General features: G+C 41.2%; 1 protein-coding gene across 4 annotated transcripts in view; it reads right to left on the reverse strand.

Moving 5' to 3' along the window:
- Positions 1–12,919, reverse strand: part of AASS (aminoadipate-semialdehyde synthase) — a 31,405-nt gene extending 18,486 nt beyond the window's left edge. The window contains exons 1-13 of one of the 4 annotated variants that reach the window (XM_063323272.1): positions 12,797–12,919; positions 10,522–10,742; positions 9,246–9,422; positions 8,505–8,589; positions 7,701–7,768; positions 7,441–7,587; positions 6,371–6,449; positions 6,149–6,276; positions 5,828–5,976; positions 4,721–4,843; positions 4,457–4,568; positions 3,985–4,044; positions 3,826–3,893 (exon numbers count right to left, since the gene is read on the reverse strand). In XM_063323272.1, the coding sequence (XP_063179342.1) occupies positions 3,826–3,893; positions 3,985–4,044; positions 4,457–4,568; positions 4,721–4,843; positions 5,828–5,976; positions 6,149–6,276; positions 6,371–6,449; positions 7,441–7,587; positions 7,701–7,768; positions 8,505–8,589; positions 9,246–9,422; positions 10,522–10,734 (1,409 nt within the window). In that variant the 5' untranslated portion in view covers positions 10,735–10,742; positions 12,797–12,919. Of the gene's footprint in view, positions 1–3,825; positions 3,894–3,984; positions 4,045–4,456; positions 4,569–4,720; positions 4,844–5,827; positions 5,977–6,148; positions 6,277–6,370; positions 6,450–7,440; positions 7,588–7,700; positions 7,769–8,504; positions 8,590–9,245; positions 9,423–10,521; positions 10,834–12,451; positions 12,576–12,796 lie in introns of those variants that run through there. The other 3 variants (XM_063323273.1, XM_063323271.1, XM_063323274.1) reach the window with 3 other exon arrangements.
- Between the last annotated feature and the right edge of the window lie 13,836 nt (positions 12,920–26,755).

The raw sequence follows: 26,755 nt of genomic DNA on the forward strand, positions 1-26,755 counted from the left end.
CCAAGAGCTCTATTCAGACCAAGAGTCAAGTTCCTGGCTATCTAACCCAAGACTGGGCAATCACTGCCTAGTACTGCTTCCATTCTTCTGCTGCATAACGTCTAGTTTCTTTTCTCTAATATAAACACAATCAAATCCATCAACATCTCCACTGCTTCTCCAATTGCTACTGGCTGTTCAAGAAACTTTTCCTCAATTGTCATTATATTTTTCCCACTGGCCAAATTACTGTAACCTGATCACTTGAGGACCACCAAGCTGTCTGTGTCATGCTGGGCTGTCAGAAAGGGATTCCAGGCTCTGCCTTGCTCCCTTTACATCACAGGTAACTGTTAAAGTACACAAAACCACGCTGGTGAAAGTGTATTTTTGGTAAGTTATACTAGGTTCATGCTAGTCCATCATAGGAAAATGATAGTCCATAAAAGTCAAATAAAAGTTAATGGCCAATTAAGAAATCCTGTTTGCAGACAAGAACTCAGATTTGAAAACCATCTCAGAGTATTTCAACCAAGCTTTTATTACTCTCCTAAATAAATTTAAGAAGTAGCTCTCCTGTTGACTTTCAATATAAAATGTGTTCACATCACATTTTGCATTTCTTTTTGCCAGCCAGTATAACAGAGTTCAGCAGTTGTTTAAATATGCTCTCATAAATGTATAAATTATAGTAGGAAAACATATTTTGATCATTTATAATTATTTTTCCTTTCAGCTTAAATTTGCGTTAAGTTGTAAAATTAGGACTGTAAAACTGTTTGTCTAAAGTATTATCACTATGCAGATAAAAACTGTTTAGCAAATAAAAAAAAATTTATTAAAGTGCTTTTTGTTTTTGAAGAAAAGGAGTTCATTGCCCTATTTTTTAACCAAATTAATGGAGAATGAGGTTCGGCTTTTCTTAGCCCATATTCTGAAAAAAATTTTCAATAAATAGGTAGGACCTTCAAAGATACAGACTTATGGGAAACTTCGTAAGCATATAAGCAAGTCCCTCTATTTCCTTTTTACCTACTGAGAGTTTACCCAGGCATATAGTGCATTGTGGATTATGCCACAGAAAGAATCCTGACCTCTAGCTGACGTGCTCACGTCCACTTCGCTTAAAGCTATTGTCCTTCGAAGAGGACTAACCACATGTCCACTAAATAATGCTTGGTTCGGGCCTTTTTGGAGCTCCACATGGCATCCATAAATCAATTTTTAGTTTTGTACTTTCAGTTCATAAATGGCCATAACAATGAAGGATGGTGTTGCAGCCTGCCAGAGCAATACCTAATAGCATGACAAGAGTGGTATTGCATGACCTAAAGCATGGCGTGAAGTACCCGAGTACATTTGGGGAAACAAGGCCTCAAACAATAGCATTGAAAGACTACCCTGAATGAAGAGAGTTAAATACCAAATACATCTATCATCTGTCTGAAGCACATTCCCACCTACTAGGCTTAATTAAAAAATTTTTAAAAGTTATTATTTTCAGTTGTTTAAATCTGGATGGGATGTACCAATGTATCACCCCTCTAATCTATCTAATCTAAGTTATTACTACAGATTACTGTACATTTTGACCTTTGCAGATTTGATTTTTTAAAAAAAGTTAAATCATTATTTAATCCATTTACAGAAAGCCTCCTAAACCCATCATATCCTTTCATACGACAAACCCAAGGACCTTCCTCCCCCTACTATCGATTGTAATGGAACATCTTCTTCCATAGCTCCATCCTCATGGACAAGCGAAGAGAAAGAATTCCTCTCCATCCTTTACTTATAGGGAGCAACAGTGGTATGCAGGAGCTTGGAACAGTGTTGACAAAGGGGAGAATTCCCATATAAAAGCAAGCTGGATTTTGCAATCAAACTTCTTACATATTTATTAAAAACTTTTCCAGTGTCTAGAATGAGGTCACACTTGGATCAAACACAGCATGTCTGCTCTAGCACGGGCCCTGAGCTGCCAAATGACCCATCAAGAGTGGGAACAGAATCTACACAGTCCCAGAAAAGAACATTTCAGATTACACCTATTCTGTATGTACAAGTGTAAATAATTATGTTAATCTATAAACAGCAATACTTTAGAAGTCCACGTTGTGAATGGGATATGCCACTGCAGCTGTGGATGAGAAACCAGTAGCAGGTATAAAGCAAGTAAAGGTGAAAAGATGGAGGTAAGTTCAGTAAAACAAACTGCTCCTGCATTCTTCTGATGGCACCCGAAACAGTTCAGCTCATACAGTCTGACTATCCTGTAGTCTAAAATGTTCATGTACATCCAAAGGGTAAAAGCAATTAGTCTAAACAGAGCCATCAGAAACAAAACTAGACACATCATAATACTTCCTTAGACTAATAACACAAGCCACGTAATTCCTACAGGTTCTAAACAAGAGCCTATCTCTTGTTTATCTCTAGCTAAACCACCACATCTTAAGTAGTAAAATCCCTGCTTTCATTTGCAAAGTTTACAAAGTGAAGAGGGTATTACAAAATAAAGCAGCTTTTGCTTTTCTGACAGCTGAGCAACACCAGTGAACAACTGAACACCACACGCAACACACAGGTGTGCAAAAATATCAAAAATCTACCCACAAAAACCCCCTTGGGAATGAAGTCTCCAGATTCTCAGAGTAGTTCACATAAGACCATGCAAGCGATTATGGAGAAAGCAAAAAAAACCCCAGACCATCATGCCATGTGAGGAATAAGAATTTTTTTTACTGAGACAACCTCTTGAGGTGGCCTACCAAACAGCACACAACTGAAAATCACTGTGAGCTGACATCTTCTAGAGGCAAGCAGCGTGTTATTTTGGGTGGAAAACACACCTATAGTTCATCATGCACAAGTTCATAAGCAGAACTCCCAGAGTTCCCAAAGAAAATTGGAGAAGCTTGGCATGTAAATGTCGACACACTATGTTTTTAGTGCATAGTGCATGCAGTGCCTGGGGTCAGACCAATTTCAGCTTTTATATGATGTACAGTGCAGCTGGCATTGACCATTGACTAGCAGTCTGATCTAGTTAAAGATGTCCCTGCTTACTGCAGGGAGTTGGACTAGATGACCTTTAAAGGTCCCTTCCAACCCAACACATTCTATGATTCTATGATTCTATGAACATGAAGCCAGAGGTACCCACTTACTGTCAAATTTTTTCATTGGTAAACAATAGGTGTTTGTTAACAATAGGGAGCAAGGGGAAGGGAAGGGATTCCCAGGTTATTTATACTTTTGTTAGCTTAATCCACTCAATGCTACTTCTTTCATGTTACCACTGTCTGATAACTACCGAGACAGGGTACGGATGAAGTGGTAGCTAAAGCTGCAGCTACAGGAGTGTAATGAGAAGTCTGAGAGTCTCACAGAGGCTCCTGAATACATCCAGCCACAGAACAATGCTGTACAGCACAGCACTTGAGCCACACGAGAGGAAACTAGATTCAAGGTATATTGGAGAGCCTTTTCCTTTCAGCCATTCCTTTCAAAGGACTGTATGTTATATCCATTTTAAAAGGGCAAGGAGCAACAGAATAATATTGGTATGTGGCTGTTTTCTGCCTATGGTAAAACAGTCTTCATAATGTAAGAAAGAGAAGAATGACTACTTTCTCAACTTCAATATAAGTTACTAACAACACATTAATCATTTAGGCAACGTGCACGAAGGAGGAAATCACCGAGCTAGGAGACATTTAGACACAGTGCAACACAGCAGTATTCCACCAAAACATAGGAGTAAATAAATGCAAAAAGGGAGACAGAATGCAGACAAGTGTTTTTTTTAAATCTTTAACCAAACTTTAAGAACCTACACATTACCTGCTCTCCCTCAATTTCTGGATATATTCATACTTAGCTGTCAGTGAGCCATTGGATGCAATCACTGCCTAGAAATAAATGAAACAAATTTTAGAGGGTTTTTTGTACCTGTACATTTTAAAGCAGAAGACAAGCAGAGCGCCAAATTGCAAAACTTACATCTCGAACAACAGGTGAGTAATTCTGGCTTTCAAGAGGTTCTGAGCCTTCTGATACCAGCTACGGAGACAAATTATTTGAAATCAGGTCATTTTATTTCCCATATTTTTTTTTCAGAGTAAAACATCAAGATTTTAAGCAACATTTAAATGCATGCAACAATACCAATATCTTGTAGATCTGAAATTCTCCTGGCCCTGATCAGTGTCATTTGACTTTTATGAAAATACAAGAATTCAAACAGCAGTCTGATTGTGAGTGATTATTGAGTGCCCCACGAAAATGAGATTTAGACATGTACTGCAGGACCCAGGAGCAATGAACTACCTGCCATTGTCCTGCCTACAGAAAGTGTTCCTCAGAAATCTCTAAGACATTCAGGTCACTAATGTCTCATTAACGTGTTGCTTTTTGAAAGTATTGCCTCAAGACTTAAGTCTTTTACCTTCTTGTTGGACACATAAGACCTTACCATCTCTTCAATATAAGGGAAAAGCATGTCACCAAAGTATTCTGTTGCTTCTATAGGAAGCTGTGCTGGTAGATTGTCAATGGAACACATCAGAATCCCAGAGCCTTCGACACTGAAAGAGAGAACATAGCTCTTCTGAACTACTCCTCCTTGGTACCTGAGAGGTAGCACCTTTCAAAAGTGCTTTAAATGCATGATTTTTCAATAGAATGTTTCACTGTACAAATTACAGAGGAAAGCAATAAAAATTAAAGGCTCTCCCACCTGTCATGAATAATATGCTGGTCAGCATCATACATACAAAATGGACTGTCAATTGTTGTACACTCTGTCATAAATTCTATAGATCCTCCAGTGTCTGCTGAAATGTCACATATTGCCAGAAGTCTAAAGCGATTAAATAAAAAAGAGAAAGGAATAGAGCATTACCCAAATTACTAAGGAACATACGTATAAGAAATCACAAGTGAACAAGAAATAAAAGAAATGTGAGAAGATGTGTCAATCAGGCTTGTAGTTCATTCACCTTAACTAATTTAGAAGTCAACACAACACATGCAATGACCTCCAGGAACATGACAGAAGTCTGGCCCTACTGTAGTTGTAAGATTTCTGCTCACATCAACAGGATCCGTATTTCACATGTAATTTCTCAAAGACCAGGATAATCCACTCATCCATCATTTTTTCTCTGTATTCCATGCACTTCCAACACCTCCCATTCATTATCCACCTACCATTTCCCCTGAGCTGTCCCTGGGCAGTCCTGCGCTAGAATACCTTCTTCGTTATAAAGGGAAACCTAAAGAGGTGGCTGCCTCCTGTCAGTTCACAGACTGCTGGCAGAGGTGGAGTATTCATTAGCCTAACTCCCAACCTCTGGCTCCACTCAAGGTTAACACTTAAATTCTTTATTTGTCATGTGAGATAAAGAAAGGTGTCAAGAGTGGGTGAAGAAGAGACAAAGACCTGCGTCCTCACCAGGATACACTGCCACATCCTCTCCAAATCTATCCCCAGGCCGGTCTCCCAGAGAACTATTACACAGGGCTATTATAGAAAGGATGGCTCCCACATTTCCCAGATGTCACACTGTTTCTATTGGATTCTGCACAAGGATCAATGGCAGAACTACCTCTGCAGAAAGACAGCCGATACCTGCCAATCATTTGTACTGTGATGTTTTCAAAACCTCCAAACTGTGAAAACAAGACTGCAAAGCTCAGAAGAACTAAAGCAGTATCAATGGAGCTTTTTGCAACATGCAAGAGGAACAACGTTACATTTTCTAGATACTGTGGTGAAAGTGCCTAACATTATGACTTAATCATGATGCTGCAGAATTGTTAGGAGTGAACGGAAGTGTCTTACTTGTGTGGTAACTCAGGACAGCCCTCCGTTGGACCACCAGCAGATCTAACTGGCACCAGCAGCTTCTGAACATCCTGTCGACTTAACAGGCGAGGAGTATGTTGTTCCCAGTATATGCCATTAATTAAACAAGTTGTGTAGGGTGCAATCTGCAAAGAAAGTTAGAGATGCCTGATGGTCTCATCTACTACTTTAAGAAGCTGAAAGCAGCTGGTCTAGTGTTTTAAATGAATGCTCTCCCAATTGATGGACATGGGAAGATCTAGTAACTACCAAGACTCCATGGACAATCTTTCATAAAAGAACAGAAGAGATGCTCACATCAGTGTTAAAGCGAGAAGTGTAATGTTCTGGATGTTTATCGTAGTCTACTGGATCATACAGTCCATCACGTTTTCTTACAAGATGATGGTGACGACTTAACACTGTCCCATAGACTTTTCTCAGGTCTGAGGTTAAAAAAAAAAAAATAAAAAAAAATTAGCTGTTATACATGGACAAAGAGGGTTACAGTGTTTTCAATCACTTTATGCCACAGCATACCTCCAGATCTGGAAACTTCCTTTAACTCATGTGGTTCCACAAACTCACACGGGAGGGCATTGAACATTTCTTGAGCACCCTGTAAACCAAGAATTAGGATTCAAAATGAGCAGAGAATATAAAGGTAGTGTAACACTCTCATTTGGTGTGTGAAAACAAATATAAAAATGCCATACACAACTTGATAGTCCTGCCACAGAACACCTTCAGAGATGTACAAACTGTTTCACACATACCCCTGCCTACCCAAAACAAAGCTGTTTTGGCTCTATGTACAAGGAATTTACATCATTCCCCATTACTGCAGTATGCCTGACCCACAAACCAAAAATAGGTTTATATTTCTAATGGCAAGGATGGTAGGTCTTAACTCAGCCACAGTACATGGTTTTGCTGCCACTCTGAGGAACAGTTTCTCTTTAGGGAAGACCCTTGAAGCCACTCATGAGCATCCAGGCTGTTCTAAAGGCAAAGAACTTCAAGATGACTTTTCGAACGAGCTGTGATCCTAGAACATTTCAGTCACACAATTGCTTTGTCCAGAAAGCACACATTTACACAGGCAGTGATTTCACTTTACAGCTGGAGACTCGTTAACTGATCTTTGTTGCCAGAACCAGGGGTGAGCTTTTTCCCTATATTGTAGAAAATAGCTCTGAAGTCCAGCGCTTGTAAGACAAGTCAATGCTATGAAAACAGATATAAAAACTCAGCGAGTATTAGAAAAAATAATTCTTTCCCCCATACTTTAACGGGATGATTCAACATACCTTGTGAGGCCAGAGTCAACAGAGGGGAGAGAGGGAGACAAAAATCATGCAGGTAGGAAAGAAGAGAGGACCACTAAGATTTAGCTCATTTTTCATGGTAAGAAGTTAGCGTGGTCAGCCTTGTCAGGCACAATCTCATCTTAAAGGCATTAGTTGAGGGTACTTAAAAATTCTTACTGGCAAAGGAAAACTTGAAGTCCAAGCAAACAAAATTGACCCATTTAACCTGCTAAGTATCAAATGCCAAGAAGTTCTATTAAAAAATAATATAGAATTTCATCTTGAAGACAGAATTCTTACCTTAGAAACATTACCAGTGCCTGTAAACACAAATGTTAAGGGCCCAACTGACTTTGGCATCAATCCCAGTGAAATTTCATACCCAGCATCCCGTACTGCTTGCACAGCCTGACTGCTATTCCTGTAGTTATGTGCCATCCCAATGTGCTGAAATCAAAGGTACAGAACCATCAAGATATTTTCCATATTCAAATACAGATAGTTAGCAGGTGCTCGAATGTCATTTTGCTAATAAAAAATATATACAGATACACTCTTACCATGAAGGGAGTGTGATGTCCCAGGGCTAAAAATCGTAATCCCAATCCATGTAGAATGTTGATCATTCCTATTGTTAAAAAAAAAAAGAAAAATCAGACCACCAGTGTTAATTCTGAATATGCACAGGCAGAAACTGCAGAGACTGACTGAAGTCTAAAATCACCCTAGATGTTTTTGCCCAGGTTTCAATATTAATACTTTACTTCTAAAGAAAGTCCACATAAAACCAGGAAAGGAGGAATTCAATAGCAGGCCATGACCTTAAACCTGCTTTTGGCCCACGTTATGCATTTCAGCACTATTTAATACTCAGATATCCTTTTATGAGATGCATCCACATCACCAGATTCCAAAGACGGAGATAATAAAAAGAGCCTCCTGAAGAAACAGAGCTGAAGTTCAGTAGAAAGGAATGAGAACCATGCCTCACAAAAATCAGTGTAAATGGATAACAGAGTGACAAACAGATGTTCAAACTCTCAGGACTGACAGCAACCATTTCTTTCAAAAGCCTATTCAGTTCATCTCTTGATATTTAGTCTGCCTCGGATTAGTTGAATAGACAAATGGGACTTCAAGACAACATAAAATAGTAGATTTGCCAGGAATCCACAGGACTATTTGACATGTAGTCTCATCAAAAGTAGGGAGCACAAAACAGAATGGAAAAAAGCTCTTAAAAGCAAGAGTTAAAAATGCAGTTAAAAACGCGTTGCAAGCCTCAACTTTCAGGAAACGCAGACAACCAGAAGTATTACAAGAAGTTACTTGTTGCAAGCCTGCCTTTACTTTATGCACTATACCTGCTACACCAGCCCACTTTCCAAAGGCCACAACTCGCATTCCTTTATGATCAACCATTTTTTCATAGTCAAACAGTCGAATTTCCTGAAAATACATAGCAAACTCTGTATTAAAATTTTCAGTGAATGCAGTCAGTGGCACGTTGCTCTCCTAGGAACTACCTTTTCATACACCTTTGCCATCCTTCATGACAGAGGCTGATGGGCATATATGAGAAAGGCAAATCATTCCTAACAAGATTTAAGTATAAAAATAAAAACCTGAAGGATGCATTGAATTCTTGTTTTAAAGAGTCTCTGCACTGCCCGTGCACTCTTGGCACAGAGGTCCCCAATGAGCCACTCACGCCGCTGCAGGCCCATTCACATCCTCTGCCAAAAGGCTGCTCGATTCTGGGTGAACTGGCTGTCTCCTTCCGTAACGACCAACACGCACTCTGGCTTAACGACTTTCCAACAAGCCTTCGCGCTCACGCAGCATGAACCTCTCTTGAGCATACCACGCTCACAACTCATCTGCCTTACGCACATAAACACAGTAGCACCGCAAGCATGAGGTCCTCTGAGCCAGAAATACTCAGCTCCAGGAAAGGACACTGAAAACAGTCCTCCTTAGCCATCTACAAATATGCATGCTGAAAGTAACCATACTAGGCAGCAAGCATTCGATCACACTTCAGCATTAAGTTCAGCTTCCACCCCATGCTAACAGCCAATTGTCTTCACTATGACACAATTTACCTGTCTTAGAATCTCATCCAAAAGGGGCATGTTTGCCTCTTGGGCTTTAATGGTGTGAGAGAAGAAGGCATAGTTCTTTTTAGGGATCAATTTGTCCTCTGGAGGTCTCTTCACACCTACTATCAGAGAAGCCTCGGAAATATCTTCTTGAATAATGCCACCTGCTTTGATGTAATCCTACGTAAGAGAAAAATCAAAGTAAACTTTTCTGTTTTTTTCACATTCAGACGTCAGCACATAAGCAACTAGAACAGAGGACAAATAGATAATTCTACAAAGCAGAAACAGGTTACTGCATGTGATACATTCATAAACCTCTTATCAAAAGGGGTATCAAATATCAAACTGAATTTCCATGCTAATATCCTATTATACACAGACTACAAAAAGGATATTTTACTACATTTAAAGTATCTCATAGCACTGCAATAATGAACAGCCCTTTGTAATGTGTTGAAATACTTGCAAATAAGTTTAGACAAATCTGACAAATTAATCTGAAGACTGTTGACATGTGATTTCATAAAATTGTATAAGACTAAGTCTAAGCTGAAGAACAACTTCTAAAAGAATGTTTTTTCCATATCAAATTTTATTTTTGTTCTCCTTTATCTCAAAAACATATTATAATTCCAGCTTTCAATATCGTAGTTGTGTACCTAAAGTGATCTGTGCTTTGAAGAAAACCAGCGCTGTGCCTAAATTAAAAGGTGACAAGTGCAAGCGATCACTCATTCCCTACTTAAGTTTCAGTTTTTATCTGTTGGCTCAGATACCTTACAGCAGAGTATTACTGCTGCTACAAGAACTGTAAAAGATCTCAGTCCTGAAACCCACAGCATTAAAGAAGAAAAACCCTCTCCCCTCATTTGACATGAGGAATGGGATTGAGACAGGAATGGGATTCACCAGATCCATCCTTCCTCTTTTTTCAAAAAATATGCTTCTTTTTCAGAGTGATGCCTCCATACAAACAGAAGATAAAAACACCAATGTTAAATGAATTCCCCAGTTTCTACTTCAAAAGCACCTAGAACTTCTTCAGAGACACATGAAAGGGCAAGAAATAAATAAAAAAAACTCCAAAAACCCACCAGTGTGCCAACATTACATTAAAAGGCTAAACAAACTCTCCACTAGGGCACAATGACTCCTCATTTAACAACAAAATTAATAACATGTTTTCTCATATATATCCTTTGAATATTACTTTTCCTATGCTACGGTTAATAACTGAACTACAGTTTTGCTTATTTAACTCAAATTGGGACCTTACCTTTTCATGGAAGGCTCTCCGGTTTGATGGCTGCACCAAAACCTTGTATCCCATCTGTGTCAATTCCTTAACATGCTTTGGCGCTAGAGGTGCTCGTCTTTCCCAGGCGTTAACATCTTCTCTCCTGATTGCCAGCACAGACTTACGATGATGCCACCGCTTAGCCTGATGGAACGCACACCTACCATTTGTGTGACTAAAGGCTCGGAGCATGGTAAAGCCTGATGGCAGCAAAAACAAAGTAGTAAAACAATACAGGTATATGTATGCTTCAAACATTTTTTGTGCCAAAGTTCTGGTCTCCTTTAACATCTGCTGTAAAACACAAACCAGATACTTTATACTCTAGTTACACCCTACTTTTGTGAGACATTAATTTACTTTCAGTGTTCTTTGTGGCATCTCAGTTTGGTGGGGTGTTGTTACATAAACATTGTTTGTACTACTGTGAAGGAAGGCTTTAAATGTGTTCAATGTACCAAGTTTTTCACTACACGTCTTGAAAAGAATGCTGGAAATTTAAAGATACCAATTAAGTTCATTTGCCAGCATAAACATGCAAAGACCAAACACTTATCAAAGATTGCATCAAGAACAGTAAGAATGAACAAACACACAGAAAGAAAGTAGAACACAGGCTATGATGCAAGCAGTTAATTAAAAGGCAAAGCCCAGTATGTGAGACTAATGCTAAGTATTTTTCTAACTAACTCTTACTCAAGCTGAAAGTGAAAGATAAGGACAAGACCTTAACTATTGCTTAGCAGTCAGCCACTCCTGTGGCCAGGAGTGACAGGTTTTCTTCCTAATCAAAATTGTACACAAAGTAGAAAAGCTTTATTAGGACAGATTCCCAGTGCAGAGTGGGATTTTTTTTTATGTTCTCTCTCCTCCCCTTCACTCCCAGTAAAGCATATATGCCTCTGCTTAGCTCTGCTGTGAATGGCTAGTGCTCTGCATAGGTCCAGTACCCAATACCTAGGAGCCTAAGGACTTCAGATATTTATGCATTTAAAAGACGTGGATCTCAAAGATAGAGGCTTCAAAGATGTGAACTTTTGTTTACAAAGCAATTTAAACTTGTTTTATTTACATGAATCTCTGTATCCGTATCACTTGGAAAATCCTGATTGTCTTCATGCCTCAATCTTGTAAAATCTCGATACGCCTTAAGAGGTTCTATTTAACTCCAGGCTTGTTTAAAGAGAGAAACTAGCATATTAAGGAAGGCCTGAATGGAAGCGCACAGTCCTCTGTGTTAGCTCTGAGTGTGGTCTTGCTACCATTGCTAAATTTGTCCACCAGCAGAAATTACAGTACAGAAGTTGGTGTTATTTTATGAGGCTGCTCTGCAGCATGCTGAGAGGATCCTCAGAGAGCATGTCGGTACCTCTCAACAGCAGAGAAAGCCTTGTCACACCATGTCACTGGTACCGCACGATAAAATACAATGATGCGAGCCGTTCCTACGGAGAAATCAGTGCACTGTGCACCTCAGGCCCAAGCCTGCAGCCAAGCAAATTCCCCTCACAAAGAGGAAAAGAAGAAAAACGCCGCTTTCAAGAGGGAACAAGCTGCCCTGTGCGTACAGCGAGCGGGGAGAAGGAGGGCAGTGAGCAAACACCCCGGCTGACCTCTGGCAGGCCACGAGTCCCGGTGTGTGTGCTCAGGCTTAGCCACACAGATACAGAGATACCGGGATCCTGTCGTAAAGGCGAAAGCAACTTTCGGAGTTCAAAGCCTGTGGACCCGGGGGGCCCTCCCTGGCCTCCTGGGCGAGGGAGCCCGCTCCTCACCGCCCGTGCCACGGGGGCGGCTCCACCGAGGCCAAAACAGCGCTGAGCAACACAGCCAAGGCCAAACAAAAAAAAAAATAATAAAAAATATAACGGCAACGCCCTTGATTAATGCACACAATTTGAAGACGAACCTATTTCTAGAGTGAGCTGAACACACCGATACCGGCAACTCGCGCCTCCACGTACTCCTCCAGACCCGGCTGAACGAGAGCGCGTCTCGCCCCCCACCCGTCCCTGCGGCCGTGGGTCTCCCCGGGACCCTCCAGCCCCCCGCGACGGAGGACGCCGCGCGGAAGGACAGACAGACCCCCGTTAAGAGAGGCGGGCGGGGGCCGGAGCGCAGCGAGCGGCCGGCACCGGCCGGCCAGGGTGGAGCGGCCACCCCACCGGCAGGGCAGGCCGCGCCCGGAGCCAGCGAGAGCGCCAGGAACCGGCCGCGGTGCCCCATCGGGGGTGGCGGGCAGCGTCGTACCTACCTCGGGGCGAGCGGGGCAGCGGGGGAGGCGGCTGGGCCCGACTCCCTCCTCCGGCCAACGTCCAGCGCGCCGCCGACGCCCAGGGCGGCAGCCAACCGCCAGCCGCGCTCCGGCGACACCCTCCGCTACCCACCAATGGGGAGGGTCCCTGGCCGCCGCGTCACGGCCGCCGCCGGCACGCCCCCGCGACGCCCCCGGTTCCTGGAAGGCCCCGCGGGTCGCCTCACACACACACACACACACACACCCGGCGCCTGACGGGCGACGGCGCGGCCTGCGGAGCCCCCGGCGCCGCGGGGAGCCCCACGCCGGACCCTGCGGGCTCCACGCACCGGCACAACGATCCCCCCCACAACGGTCCCCCGGGGGTACAACCGCCATCGCCCCGCACAGGGGCCTCCCACCGCCCTGCCCGGGGCGAGGCCGAGCGCAGGCCGCACCTGAGCTGCCCCAGCCCGGGCCTCCCCGCTGGCTCCTCCTCGGACCATTTTCCTGCTACACAGCGGCCCAAATTATTTCTGTATGTTCGGTCACAATGTTTCTTTAACATGGCGTGGGAAACGGTACAAGTTACTTCATCTGACAAGTAGAAATGATACCCAATTCGTGACCTACGCCGTTGCCAATTTTCAGCTGGAACTCAGTTCTTGAATTATGTCCTTTATGATGGGCCTCCACTGCTAATCACAAATAGCAACGGGATGCTGTAGCTATAAATCATTAAAATTACAAGGTGCAAGAAACCAAAGCAAGGCCGGAGTCACGTACTGGGTTTGTGGGGTGAAGAAGAGCTTTCCTTTCAGAGGAAGGCAGGCTGCACACCAGGGAAAGTCACCTTGGCAAGTCTCCCCCGGGCAGATGCAGTGGCTGTTACCAGCCTGTGTTAGCAGAGGTGAGGACATTTCTACAGAGCGTGAGAATGCGAAGGGCATCGTGCCTGCACTCAGCAGAGCAACGAGGACTAAAGGGTCTGAGAATTCATCCACATCCCACTTTGCCACAACGAGATCTCTCTGTGATGAGGGAGAAGTTGGAGCTGTGGCACAGCCTGCTCCACCTGTACTAGCCACTACCACTTGAACTCTTCTTAAGAGAGAGTTAAATTTTGACAGAACTGCCACTACATGGCTTTAGAGGTACCTCTTCATAGGTTGCTTTCTCCTTATCGTTTTCTTACTTTTCTTTAAAACATGACCTTTTTTCATTATTTGACCCTGAACTTTTTCCTCTTCTCCTCCTCCTGCTTCTGGAGGCAGCGTTCGAGTGACAATAATAATCTGTGTCTTCAGTTCCCTGGTTTAGATCCAAGTATTTTCCTAACTTACCAGGGCAGGGCAGGACAGGAGAGCTGAAAAACAGCATCAAGGCTTGACCTGCACTTCAAGTTTGCTGCTGTAATACAAATTATGCGGGGAGGTGAGCATTAGGGAGTGAGACCCAGAATGGTTCAGCAGAGATTTTGAGGGTTTAAGGCCTCAGCAGAATGGACAGAATCGGTGGGGTTTAGGGATACTGTACGAGTGCATTCTTCCCTGCCTGACCTCAATGTGCAGTACTTTCTACAACCTGCCTCATCTTCCTGCAGGATCTTCATCCCTTCCCTTTCCTTGATGGAGATGAAAGTTACCTCCTCCAACTAACTCCTGGACCCTTCTTTTCCCCATCTCTCTAAGGTATGAGGTCTACAGCACACCCAGCCCTGCAGAAGCTCCTGTGCATCCTTCTGCTCTTCTTGGGAACACGTCCGTTCCAGGCGCTGGGTCCATTGGTGGGAAGCAGTGGTGGGGGAGAGCTGGCTCAAGAGCTGGACTTGAAGACCACTGGATTTGGGAATCCTGCCGTGCGAACAAGGGCAGCAACTGTGCTTGGTATCCAAACAAACAGAAGTAAATTAAAAAGTTAAAATAACAACAACAAAAATACTTTCCAGATCGGAAGACAGGTTGTCAGGATACAATCTGTGAATGTACCATAGATTGGAAACTGCTTCCTTCCCTGGGGACAGAGGAGGAAACCATACCTCTCAACCACCCTACAGAGATCAGCTCGGGCACGAAGCTAAGGCTCCAAAACCAGCTCCTACATGTAACATTATTAAAACCTATGAATCATTTTCATCTGAATATTGAGGACCCAAAAGGATCGGGATAGTTTTGTCTGTCAAGCAGTAAAAGACATGAGGAGTCTTATGTTCCCTTTGTGCCCAAGAAACAGTGAGACACAATGAGCTTATTGCTTGGCCCCAAAGACTTTAGGAAATATTGCTATTGCACAAGGGCGTTGTGTATATGCCCCCACTGTCTAATTTGCACTTTGTGGGCTTAATAAAGCACATGTAGTTCTATAAGTTACATGTGTAGAGTATAAATATATCCATGCCTTTTAGAAATTGTGTATTTTTTTTCTGTTTTATTAATAAGATTTGCCAAAGCTGCTTCATTGGAGGCAAATTCATTTGAACTGCAGAGTGTAAACTAAATAGAAAATTATAAAAATTATGCCATTCTTCAGTCCTTGCACTCAATGATTCTAAAATACTCATAAGAACTGATTTTTCAGAGGGTTTTTTTTTCATTTTATAATTAAATGCAAATACAGACTTCAGCAAGAATGGTGGATTTGAATTGAAATTGTTGGTATGGAATGGAATGGATTTGTTGGTATGTGCAAAGTTGATCGTTCTTATCTTTACTTATTCATTAATTCAACTGAAATATGACCATTCTTCTTGCAAAAGCATGTAATTATTTGGTGGTTGTAGAATTTAATTCAACAATGACACTGAAAAAGACGCAATACTGATGGTACCTCATAATTTTGTGCCATTCTATCGTATTGAGGACTTCATATTGTAAACTAGTAGAAAGTACATGGCTGCATCCATCATTATACACTTGCATAGCCTGTCTTTGATTAAATTAATGAAAGTATTTTAGGAGCTGTTTCGTTTGTTGAATGAATTGGGAACCAAACCATGATGAATTTATTGCAGTAAGTAGACCTCACCAAATCTCCTTGAAGGGGTCTTTTTACTATCCTTTTCGAAGTTTTCAATTTTTTTGGAAGTTCTTTCTTTGAGTAAGGTGTTATTTCAAGACTGTCTACAATAGGTTATTATAGGTTTAGTGCCTAATTATGTCTCAGTACTCTTCGAACTTTTGCAGATAGGAGAGAAATGAAGGATGAAACCCACAGCATGCTCTGTCTTGCACTGGAGTTCCCAAGCCTGAGCTGAGAGCTCCGCCTTTGTGCTGCAAGGAAACGCGTGAAGAAAGTTATTTACGGGAACTGAGCGGAAGCCATCCCAGCAACTCAGTGGAGAGTGCCAGGACGAGGCACCGTGCTGCTCAGAAAGGAGCTGACTTCTTTTGCCAAGAGCTGTCAGCTGGGCACTATCCCCAGGAGTCTGGCATTTTTGCCGGGCCAGGTCTGCCTTTCCAATGGAAATGTAACACGGATACCCTTCCTTGTCTCGCATGCTTCAGTTTGGCCGCTAGCCAAGTGATTAGAGCACTCTGCTAGGAAGTTGAGGGCTGTTTTCAAAGTCGCAGTGTCATTCAAAACATTGACTTAAAAGCATGTGTCTGTAGCATAAGCACTGGAAAACTGGGGTTTCTAAGGTGAGCCTCTTTCAGCTTTTTACATTGGAAGATACTATGTGTAAAGTACTACTTGTAACTGAAGGGTCTTACATCTGAGTCACCAGTGAATGCCCTAACTACTGTGATGGTAATGAAAAACTTCTTACAAGTTCCTGCTGTCCTTTGTGGGGGACGTTATATGAGCTAGACACCTACTGGATTGACGACAACCTACCTCCTGTAGATGAGAAGGGTAGGCTGATTTGAGAGTGCTGCTCGCATATACTCAGGAATGAAGCTCCAGTCAGCTCTGCAGACACAGAACTGGATTTTAAAATACAGTGGCTAAAACCCTTTTTTAACACCGAAGCATTTAACTTTCGAAACATATCTGTTTGAAAGAACTTTTTATTTTGAGATTCCTTCATATTTATATAAAAGAGACTTCACTTTTAGCTAAAAATCTATATACACCACTTCAGTTGGGGTCAAAGTATTCTTCGTATAATTTGAAATTATTGGGGTTTGTACATTTTAGTTTACCGATCCTTTTAGAATGTTCTTCTAGGAAAATGAAGTTCCAGGCTGGGCCAAAACAGCCAGCAAACCAATCATCCATCCATCTTCATTCACAGTGACATACTTGGTGACTCTGGCTGTATCCAGTAGCAAGACTTTAAGTGCAAGCAGGAGGTGCAGAACAAGTAAAGATGTGAATGACATACTCTGCCAAAATGCCTATCGGAGAGTTGATTTCTGCTACAGACTTGCCATCTCTCTAAAGAGAGATTGAGAATTTTATCAGCACCATTTAAGTCTCTTCCTGCATCTAAAACAGACCAGGTGAACTGTGCTCCAAAAGTCCCTATTGTGCTCTATAGAGAAAAAGGCAACCTAATTAACCAGTGTGGACTCATGCTGTGACAGTGTAAAGCCAGGTAAGATGAATCCCACCTGCACTGTACTGTGTTCCTGGTAGGGAAGGCAGAATTACTTAAAAAGAATAAAACAAATCTGGAATGCAGGATTTACAACACATGCTAATATGGAATTGGAGCTGTTTTCTGTAATAAATACCTCCTGTTTTGGGTGGACTGTGATTCCATCTGTCTGACAATCCCTAATTATAAGGTCTAATTCTTACCCAGCTGGAACGCTTTTTACTCAGCACTGTGGGGGGAGTGCTGACTTCCATTACCGGTAACAATAAGCTCCCAGAGCACCTAGAGAGAGGTGGGCTTCATAGATTTTATTCTTAGAATATCAAGGGTAAATCCTGAATCCACTGAAGTCAATGAAAAACTCACACCAACTTCTGCTGGGCAAAGGTTTCTCCCTGGGTCTCAAATGAACAGGGGGAATTGGCATCCTGAAGAAATTTTTGCAGACTGTGTATCTACCTGTCAAACTCTGTTTCTCGTTTAATTCTGATTTTATACTGCAGAGATCAAGAAGTTCCAAGAAGCTTTCAGGCTTTCAGTCAGAATGAGGCTATTGAAAAACATGACCTTTTATTCAAAAGCCACTACCTGCAGTGGCTGTTGACTGCCACTGTGAATACTGACCTCACAGCAGAGTACTAGACATCACTGAACAGCACAGAGTGTTGTGTTCTCTACAATCATGTAGAGAATATATTTACATTCCTATTGCCCGGTAGGGGAAATTGCAATCTCTCAGGGCTTACAGCACCCCCAAAGAAAGATCTTCTACTTTTAGTAACACCTAAGACGTAGGGAATATCTGTTCACATTTATACACACTAGAATTTGCAGGAGCATCGTATATGGCTGTGTTCACCGTAAAACTCGGTATTTTTGCATTCGCAGTGCGTACTCAGACTGCTGCATCAAATCGAGATGCCCTTTTAAGTCATACTCGTAATTCCGAAGACCCCACATAAGCGTTTTAAAATTGCTGTGCAAATAAACCTAAACACAGAAAATTACAGCCTGTCATATCAAATTAGTGAATTGACTCATTAGAAGACAAGTACTGGGTTCATCGCAAGAAACTGCAGCAACTCAGCTAAAATAATCTGTCTGAAATACACCTCCATAAGAATCTTCATTGAGTCTATTAATTAGACTTACCGATGCTCACGTTAGTAGGGCTTTCAAGTCAATAACAATCTACCACTAAGTGTGGATCCATAGTGTGAATAAAATCAAAATCAGGGCCTTCTTTTGAGAGAATCGCGGTTTAGTGCTTAAAGAGACCATTAAAGCAATTATGCCGTAGCTGCATTAAAAGTGCAACCTCGCTTCTGAGGCTCCTTCAGCAAATAATGGTTGTCCCTGCCTTAGTTCCTCCAGCAGCGGTTTGTCTCTGTCAGAAAATGCTGACCTTCTTCTGAGAAACTCACAACAAAAGACAACAGCTTTTTTGCATTTATTTAGCACTTTCCAATTTTTTTGTACTGCTAATGTCTTTATCAATTTGGTAGTAGGAGAATGTGCATTATTCACCTTTTAAAGCCAGGGAAAATGACACGAAATTATGTTTCAGGCCACGATTCACATTCAGGTCATTTTTTTGCAGGAGTTCTTAATTCTTTATGGGCCTTTAAAATCAGAGATTTAAAAATTATTTCAACAAAATCATGAAACTAGTAGGAAGTACATAACATGTATAGTCACAAGTTCTGGATGGGCACGACTGGCTCTGTAGGCATGTAGTAAAACAGAACTGAGCTGGCTAAGAAAATAAATAGCTATTTTTTTAATGAGGATACTTTTCATTCTCCAGGACAGCTCAGCAGACTCAGACAACTGAAGGTGTGTGCAGGCACGAGAACAAAGTGGGACAGGGATGGGAGGAGGGAAAGATGATGTCCGCTTAAACCACGGTTGCTGATTAAAAAAAAAAAAAGCATGTTAGACTGTTATCTCAATATAGCGGGGTTCAGCTTCCATTGAGAAGCACATGTTGGAGCAGGTCCTGAAGCACAGGGCGTAACCAAAATTGTACCCAAGAATAACAACCACCTGTCCCAAACGAGGTATCCAATGTACTCCTGCACGTCATCAGGGTGACAGCACAGCCAAGGGCCAGCCTGCTTTCAAATGACATGTGATTTCTGGGTGTCGTAATAAGGCAATTCTGGAATATCCTTGGAAAAAATTGGTCAAAACATTTATTTGAAGGCACTTCTACTTTGGTCCAATTTATGTGCATACTGAAATTGCTCTTTAAATCTGATTTTCAGTTTTGTTCAGTGGTTGAGCTGTAAACTGGACTATGGTTAAATTAGAAGGGAAATTCTTACATCACCAGAAGCTATGGGTAAAAATCAGAACATGATCCAAAGATTCCTTTGCATTCCTAATTTCTGTGGTGCACTAAAAAAGAACAAACAAGGACGCAAATGGATGAAAAGGGGCATATCATGAATTATCATGCTTCCATTGTTGCCTTTGTCTAGTAAGAAAAATACCGAGGTGCAGAAAAAGTTTACCTGTTTGATTACACATGTAAATAAAAACATTTAAATTGTCAACCTGTGTGTAGTGAAGCTAGGATTGATCTCAGAGCTATATAAATAAAACGTGCAAATCACTTTATACAATACGTCCCTGGGTAATAAATGGATCTCACTGGTTACGGTTTCTCCTGGCAGCCCACCAAAACGTAAGGTTGTATCACATACAAATGACTGAGTTTATTTTAGTTAGTCTATAATGTTATTGGAAAATGGAGATAAGGATCCAGTTGCCACCTGATTTTTCCATATTCTGATCAAAATTCTTCGTTGAGACCAAAAGCGGTTGAAATTTAACCTAATGAGATTACCCATTGCATGTAATTGAGATTACCTTCATCTCGTCAAGGGAAGAGGCCATTTGGACAGTTTGCCTCATTTTTGGAGTTGCAGCTTCCCCTTAGGACGAGAAAGACTACTGCATTTGGGCCTATACAAGGAAATTTATGGTGGTCTGTGGTTGCTTAAAGTCAAAACTGATTCTCTAAACTTAACATGCAGTTTATTCATGCAAAGGTGCATAGCAAGCACAGATAAGTTACAAATGTCCACATCTAATTAAATGTTTTTCCCACGTTTTACCAACCTTTGTGCAGGCAGCTGCTTCCATCCCCTTCAGAGAGACCAAACCTTTGATGACGATTCTCTTCTGGTCAAAATGTCACAGCATATGAAACCTGACACTGTCTGCTGGAGAGGTAAATATTGGGTTAAATCCTTTTGATCCTCAGCTCTGGCATTGTGAAGGAGAAATGAGAAAACAGACTTGCTATGCAGGATGTAAATATGTTATTAATTTCACAATTAATGATTCCATTATTAGTGCTTCTTTAAGAAGTGGGACCTTTCCTTCTTTCCTCTGAGGTCCTTAACAGCCCTGGTAACTCTGTTTAGTCCAGTAGAATCAAGCTACTATGAGGAAGAAGATCTGATAGGGAGATAGGGCCAGCTACTAGGTTCTACCAGCTTACTACTACAGTTGTTTTCAGTAACTTCCTCCTCTGATACCACTGGCTGGTGTGTCCCCTGCCTACTGCTCCTTGCCAACAAGTTTTGGTCTTTGTCCTGATCTGGTGTGATTCCCTTCTTGCTCATCTCAGTACATCACAATGATTGCTTGAACCTTATTTAAATCGTTTGAGTCTAACCTCATGAGAAGATGATTTTTTGAGTCTAACCTCTAAACCTTCGCATGTCTACACAGACTGCATCTCATAATTTGTCCTTTCTGTGTGTCCTCTTTGCTGTCCAGAGAGATCCCCAACTGTCTTTACCAGTTTGGGCAGCACTTCCTTTTCACTGAAACTTTTTTGTCTCAGCCTACACAGCTGAAGTGCAAGTTTCATTTGAGGTGGCACGTAGTTACACACCCCCACACATGCGCACACACTCCCTCTCAAGCTCACAGCTCAGGGACCAGGCTTGGCTTTCTGATTAATAGCTCCTCCATTATTCCCTAGAGGTTCTTAGTATTTTTCTTGGCAGGATCTTGTCCCTGGCATTGTTTCGTTTCCTCCTTGCTCTGATTTACAGTCTACTTTTATCTTTCAGAGCAGTATTTTCAAGCTGAGGTGGATACCAACATAAATTAATCATACATAAATATGTATGATTACATATTTATGTAAACATAATAAACATAAATAAATCATACTAATCTCGTTTTCTTTCTTCACAATGTGAACTTTCCATCCCAAAATTTGTTAGCTGATGCAGCCTGTATTGAAATCTTTTTTTCCCTGGTTCTTCTCCAAAATATGAAGTGTTCTTACATGGTCGTTAACTGTAAACTGTGGTACATTGGGGTAAGAGCCTGAATAGTCTTGGAAATGGGACAAAGCCTGTTCTGCCTTCCCATCCATGTAGCTATGGAGATTCCTTTCACTCCGCCACCTGGAAGAGTGCAATGCAGATGAAAAACAGCTCTCCACAGAGGGAATATGAGGGCCACGAACAGGACCTAGACTACAAAATCTAATGCCATGAAGATTTTCCCATCGTTTTCATCACCCTATTTTGCTATGTGAATTTTATGACCTGGTTCCTTTTTCCTTGCAACCAATTCTACCTGGCCAGGAATCTGCCCAGGTGCCTGACACATAAAATGCTCTTTTTGCGCTACCCGTTAAAAAATACTTTTAAATACCTCATAAAACATCATACCATTAGCCAAGGCACGTTATCTTTCTATGTGCTTTCCTATATTTAGCTTTTAAATCTGGTATGTTTAAAAACACTATAGGAAAAATTATAGACCCACCACATCAGTATGTGTGAACACATTTATATGCACATACACATACAAAACCTGCATGTATGCATATTCATACTCTTCTTCTTCGGGAGAGCATTTAAAATACACCCAGTACACACATTTGGAGAATAAAAAATGTACTGAAAACTACTGTGACACATAAATTGTTCAGTAAGAGTGAAAGGATTAAAAGCTTCATATTGTGTTTATGAAATCAAATCTTCGTGTCTCTGCTCTGTGCATCCCATATCATAAGATAATGAATAGTTCCATAGCAACAAAAGTCTACCACTAAACCATTACCTTGATTTCAATTTTTGAACAGAAAGAACACAAAAACCAGAAATACCAGCCCTAAAATAGATAATAGCAATGATTTTAATAGCCTGGTTTGGAGCATCTCTTTAATCAGAAAATTAAAATGTTTAACATTTTATCATTGAAAAGAAGGACATTAGAATGAATCAAATAAGGCTGCCTTTGGGTTCACAAATTAAATATTGTTTACACAATTATAAAGTCTTTGAGCCACATCAGCAATTTTTTGTGATTGGGGTATTGCTTTGCCATTGATGTAGAATTCAAATTACTAATGGCTCTGACGCTATTCAGTAAAATGCAAGAAAGGGCCCACCTATTAGGGAGATCAAGATGGAGAACAGCAGCATATATTAACTAACAAATTTTTGCTACTAAAAGAGATTCTATTAAATTATTAAAATCAAGGCACAGGATGCGATTCCATTTGTTAGTGGCCAATAACAAGCTAAGAAAAATTCTCATGTTATTCAAAGTGATTATAGAACCATTTTCCCTCTCTCAAATATTAGAAACCAAACTACATTTCCAAAGAATTAAATAACAAACTCCTCGTTCCTTTTAACAAGAGTACACTGTTCTTCTGATGTGAGGTCTTACAGTCTACATATTAGTTTCCATATGCATAAAAAACAGCTACGTGCTTTCCTCACAGCAATATCCCTGGAGACTTCAAAAGGTAAGACACTGAAAGCAAAGATATCTAATAAATACATAGTTAAATATACTTCACAGGAGATCCTTGAAGCATTTGGCCCTGTCCTATCTGCTCTTTTTCCTAAAATACCCACATATGTATTGTAGTTAGTGTCTCCTCCAGATACAACACTCAAAAATGCTTAAGTAAATTAGTATTTCAAGTACAGTCATACTGTTCCCTTGAGATACGAAGGGCCCAATTCTCAGATTTATATCCTTTTAACCACTTTGCAATGTAGTGGGCTTCTGAAACCCTTCAAATGCATATGAACAGCCCCTCTGAGAATAACCTTTTTCTAAGGAGTTTCTTTTTTCTGGTACGGCACTGGCATAGGGCTCCGGAGCATCCCTCTTCCCAGAACCCCGTGCCAGGAGACAGAGCAGGAGGTGGTAGGTGGCACAGGATCATGCCAGGATCATGTTCAGCATTTGTTGATCTAGAACCATGCTCTGCTTTCCAGGCCTCACGCAGAGTGCTGTATACATTTACAGCATCCTTAACAATTGCTGAGAAAAAAAAAAAAAAGAAAAAAAAAAAGCAGGAGTCAACCCTCATGGTGACAAAAGCATCAGTGATACTTTATTCACAAGTCGGACCCTTTCGCTATGTGCCTGCAGGGATGAAAACATGGCAATGACGAGCTGGAGTTTGTCATACCTTCCCAGCTATTTTCCAGCACCAAGTATAACATAGTATTTTGTTCTAAATCTGGCTGAATATTGTAGTGCTTCAGGAGAGGACTTTGACAGAGATGCCAAACGATGGAGATTTTTTTTTTAATAAGTACATTCAAATGTCTGTGTGTAAATATTTGTGTGTGTGTGTGTGTGTGCATGCATACATGTATATACAGAGAGATCATCTGAATTTAATTAAAATAATATAACGATTTTGCTTTCCTAGAAAGAAAATGCTATAGCTGATACAAATACACTCTATGTGGTAACTGATCGCAGGAGTGATCTCCCTGAATATAGCAGAAATAACACACTTTGGTCTCATAACAGTTCAGAAACTAGGAAAAAAAATTAATAAGAAGTGACCAAAGTGAATATTTTCAGTATTTAACTGAATCAAAGAGTTCAAAGATTTGGGTCATTCAGTTCAAACTGAAGAATTTTGGTTCAGCGAAAAGGAAACAATTTATTTTATTTTTAATGATTACTAACATTCCAAAACAAAATTACTTCTGCTTATAAATAAAAGTTTTTAAAAATAATAAATATCCAAATGTTTGTTTTAAAAACATTTTGGAGAGCCATGGAAAAACTCAGTAAAAATAACACAAAGCCCTGAGCTATTTAGGGAAATCCAGATGTCTTGATATTGAAAAGGAAGCCTCCAGAGGGCAGGAAATGTATTTTTTAGGTGGCACAGGCCTGTGAAACTCGTGACTATTCTTTCCATTGAGCTGCAGTGTATCCTGTGCAATTCCTCCCTAAGATAAAGCTGAGGGATTTGATCGACGTTCAGCGACCAAGAAGCTTAGGCGGTGTCAAGCATTCTCCATCTCCAAGCAATGTTACGCTCTGCCAGCCCCAGTGGGAAAGTCAGGTACTTCCAGAAGAAGCTGAAACACTAAGGGACTTCTTGGACCACTGCAAGGGGACTTGCCAGAGCGAGTTTCCCTCCTGTCAGGTGACCCTGCATTAAAAAAAAAAGAAAAGTATTTGCCATGAGAAATTTAGAAATGCAAAGGAATGTGACTTTTAATGCCTGCACATTGGAAGAAATTCAAGACAGCGTTGACTGCCGGCTGGCGCTGCAGAAGAGCTCCCTCAGAGGGACTGCTGTGCTCTGGAACGGGGATCTGGCAATGGGCAACATTCCTGCCAGGAGCACACTGCCACGTCGACAGCAGGGAAATCACAAAACCAGAGAGGAATAGTCTTTAATGACAGCCATGAATGTGTTTTGTCATAAAATGAAGGTATTTTTGCCGTGTGTAAGAGGGAAGGGTGTTAGTTTCTGCAACCTGTGAACAGGTGGGATTTCTTCCCAATTTTATACCTGGACACAATGTGTACGATGGGAAAACCATTTCCACTGCGACAGTTTAAGGCAGTAATGTATCGAATGAAATCTATGCACTGCCGCTTTGCCAGCTCTTCTCAGCAATACAGAATATTTCCACTTGATGGCACCAAATTTTATTTTTTTTAAAAGCTCAACTCAAAACAATTCTCTAACAAAAGAGACGCTGAATTCCGAGGAGGTAATAAGAAAAAAAAAAACATGCTTTTTTTCTAAGCACATTGCTTTTCTTAAAAATACGGAGTTGTTTATAAGGAATACAGTGAATTTGCCACAGTGGCTTTGTCTCTTCTTTTTGACCATGACCATGTAGTCATTCGAAATGCCTGATTTTTTTTTCCCACTGCTTAGAGAGTATCTCCTTTCAGTGAAGTAAAGGTTGTGTTATCATATTGTTATACGAGCTAGCCTCTGAATGTGCATGAATCATGCATTTTAAGATAAATTTTGGTTCTAGCCCCATCCTTGAAACTCACCATGCATTTGCTTGTTGTAAAAATGAAAGGCACCCATACACATCATAGCAAAATAATAGGCACATTTTTAAGGGCTGAGTATCAATTTTGATTCTTACCCTGAATTACAGATAATTCTCCAATAGCCTTAACTACTTTAAAAACAACTTTTAAGCTTTGCTTGTATGTTCTGTTTAGGCACTACAAGCGTAAATAAGCAAAACTGTAGTTTAATAGGTTGTCCAGTTCTTGGAGATTTCACAAGCTTTAGACAATGGTCAGCATCATGTACAATGTACCAGATAATAATGGATTATGTGCTGGATAATATTAGATTACAGTAAATATCCGTTTATTGTTTCTCATCTCCTCTTTCAGCAATAAGCTGGGTAAGGCAGGGCCGAGTCCTCTGTCTGTGCAGCACCTGCCTGGGGGAGGGAGGATGATCGGGTTCATGACTAAGCCTCCCAGATACTACGGTGACACAAACCATGTAAAGACCCATCTGTTGAGGTTCTACAACTGCAAACCAGCGTTTTAGCCACATGTAATGAGATCTATCACATTACTCTCCACAGTGCAGCGTTGGGGTTTGGAAGGATAAGGGGAATAGTCCTCGACCTGGAGAGGACTGGGAAGCAGGGACAAATCAGTCCTGTTTGGGTCCCCGTCCAAAATTAGGGTACCAGTTAAGGGTTTTCAAGGCAAAAGATAATATCAGAAGTCTTCTGCCACAGACTGTACTTTTATATGGACCTTGGAGGAGTAGACTTTGCGATGCACATTCTGTACAGACACACAAAGTGTACAAGCACTTAGAATGTGCTCTAGTTATTGTGCAGGTGCAAATCAACCACTTCATATGTGCAAATCAGGACTGACACTTCCCAGGTACGTCACATTTACTGCGTGTCCGTGACAGAGCTGCTCTGTGCATGTACATGCACCGTTTCTTAGATGTTCAGATATGCTGCACGATTGGAGCTACTGTCCAGCCATGACCAGGCTGCTAGACGTCCAAAAGTCTCATTCAACTTACAGGAAAGAGGACATCTTTGGAAAAGCCTAGGTATAGGTTGCTTTCATCCAGAAATCCCTCTCCCCTTCTGCCACTTGCTGTCTTTTCCTGCCCTTGA

Source organism: Chroicocephalus ridibundus, chromosome 1, assembly GCF_963924245.1.
Source record: "Chroicocephalus ridibundus chromosome 1, bChrRid1.1, whole genome shotgun sequence".
Classification (NCBI taxonomy): Eukaryota; Metazoa; Chordata; class Aves; order Charadriiformes; family Laridae; genus Chroicocephalus; species Chroicocephalus ridibundus.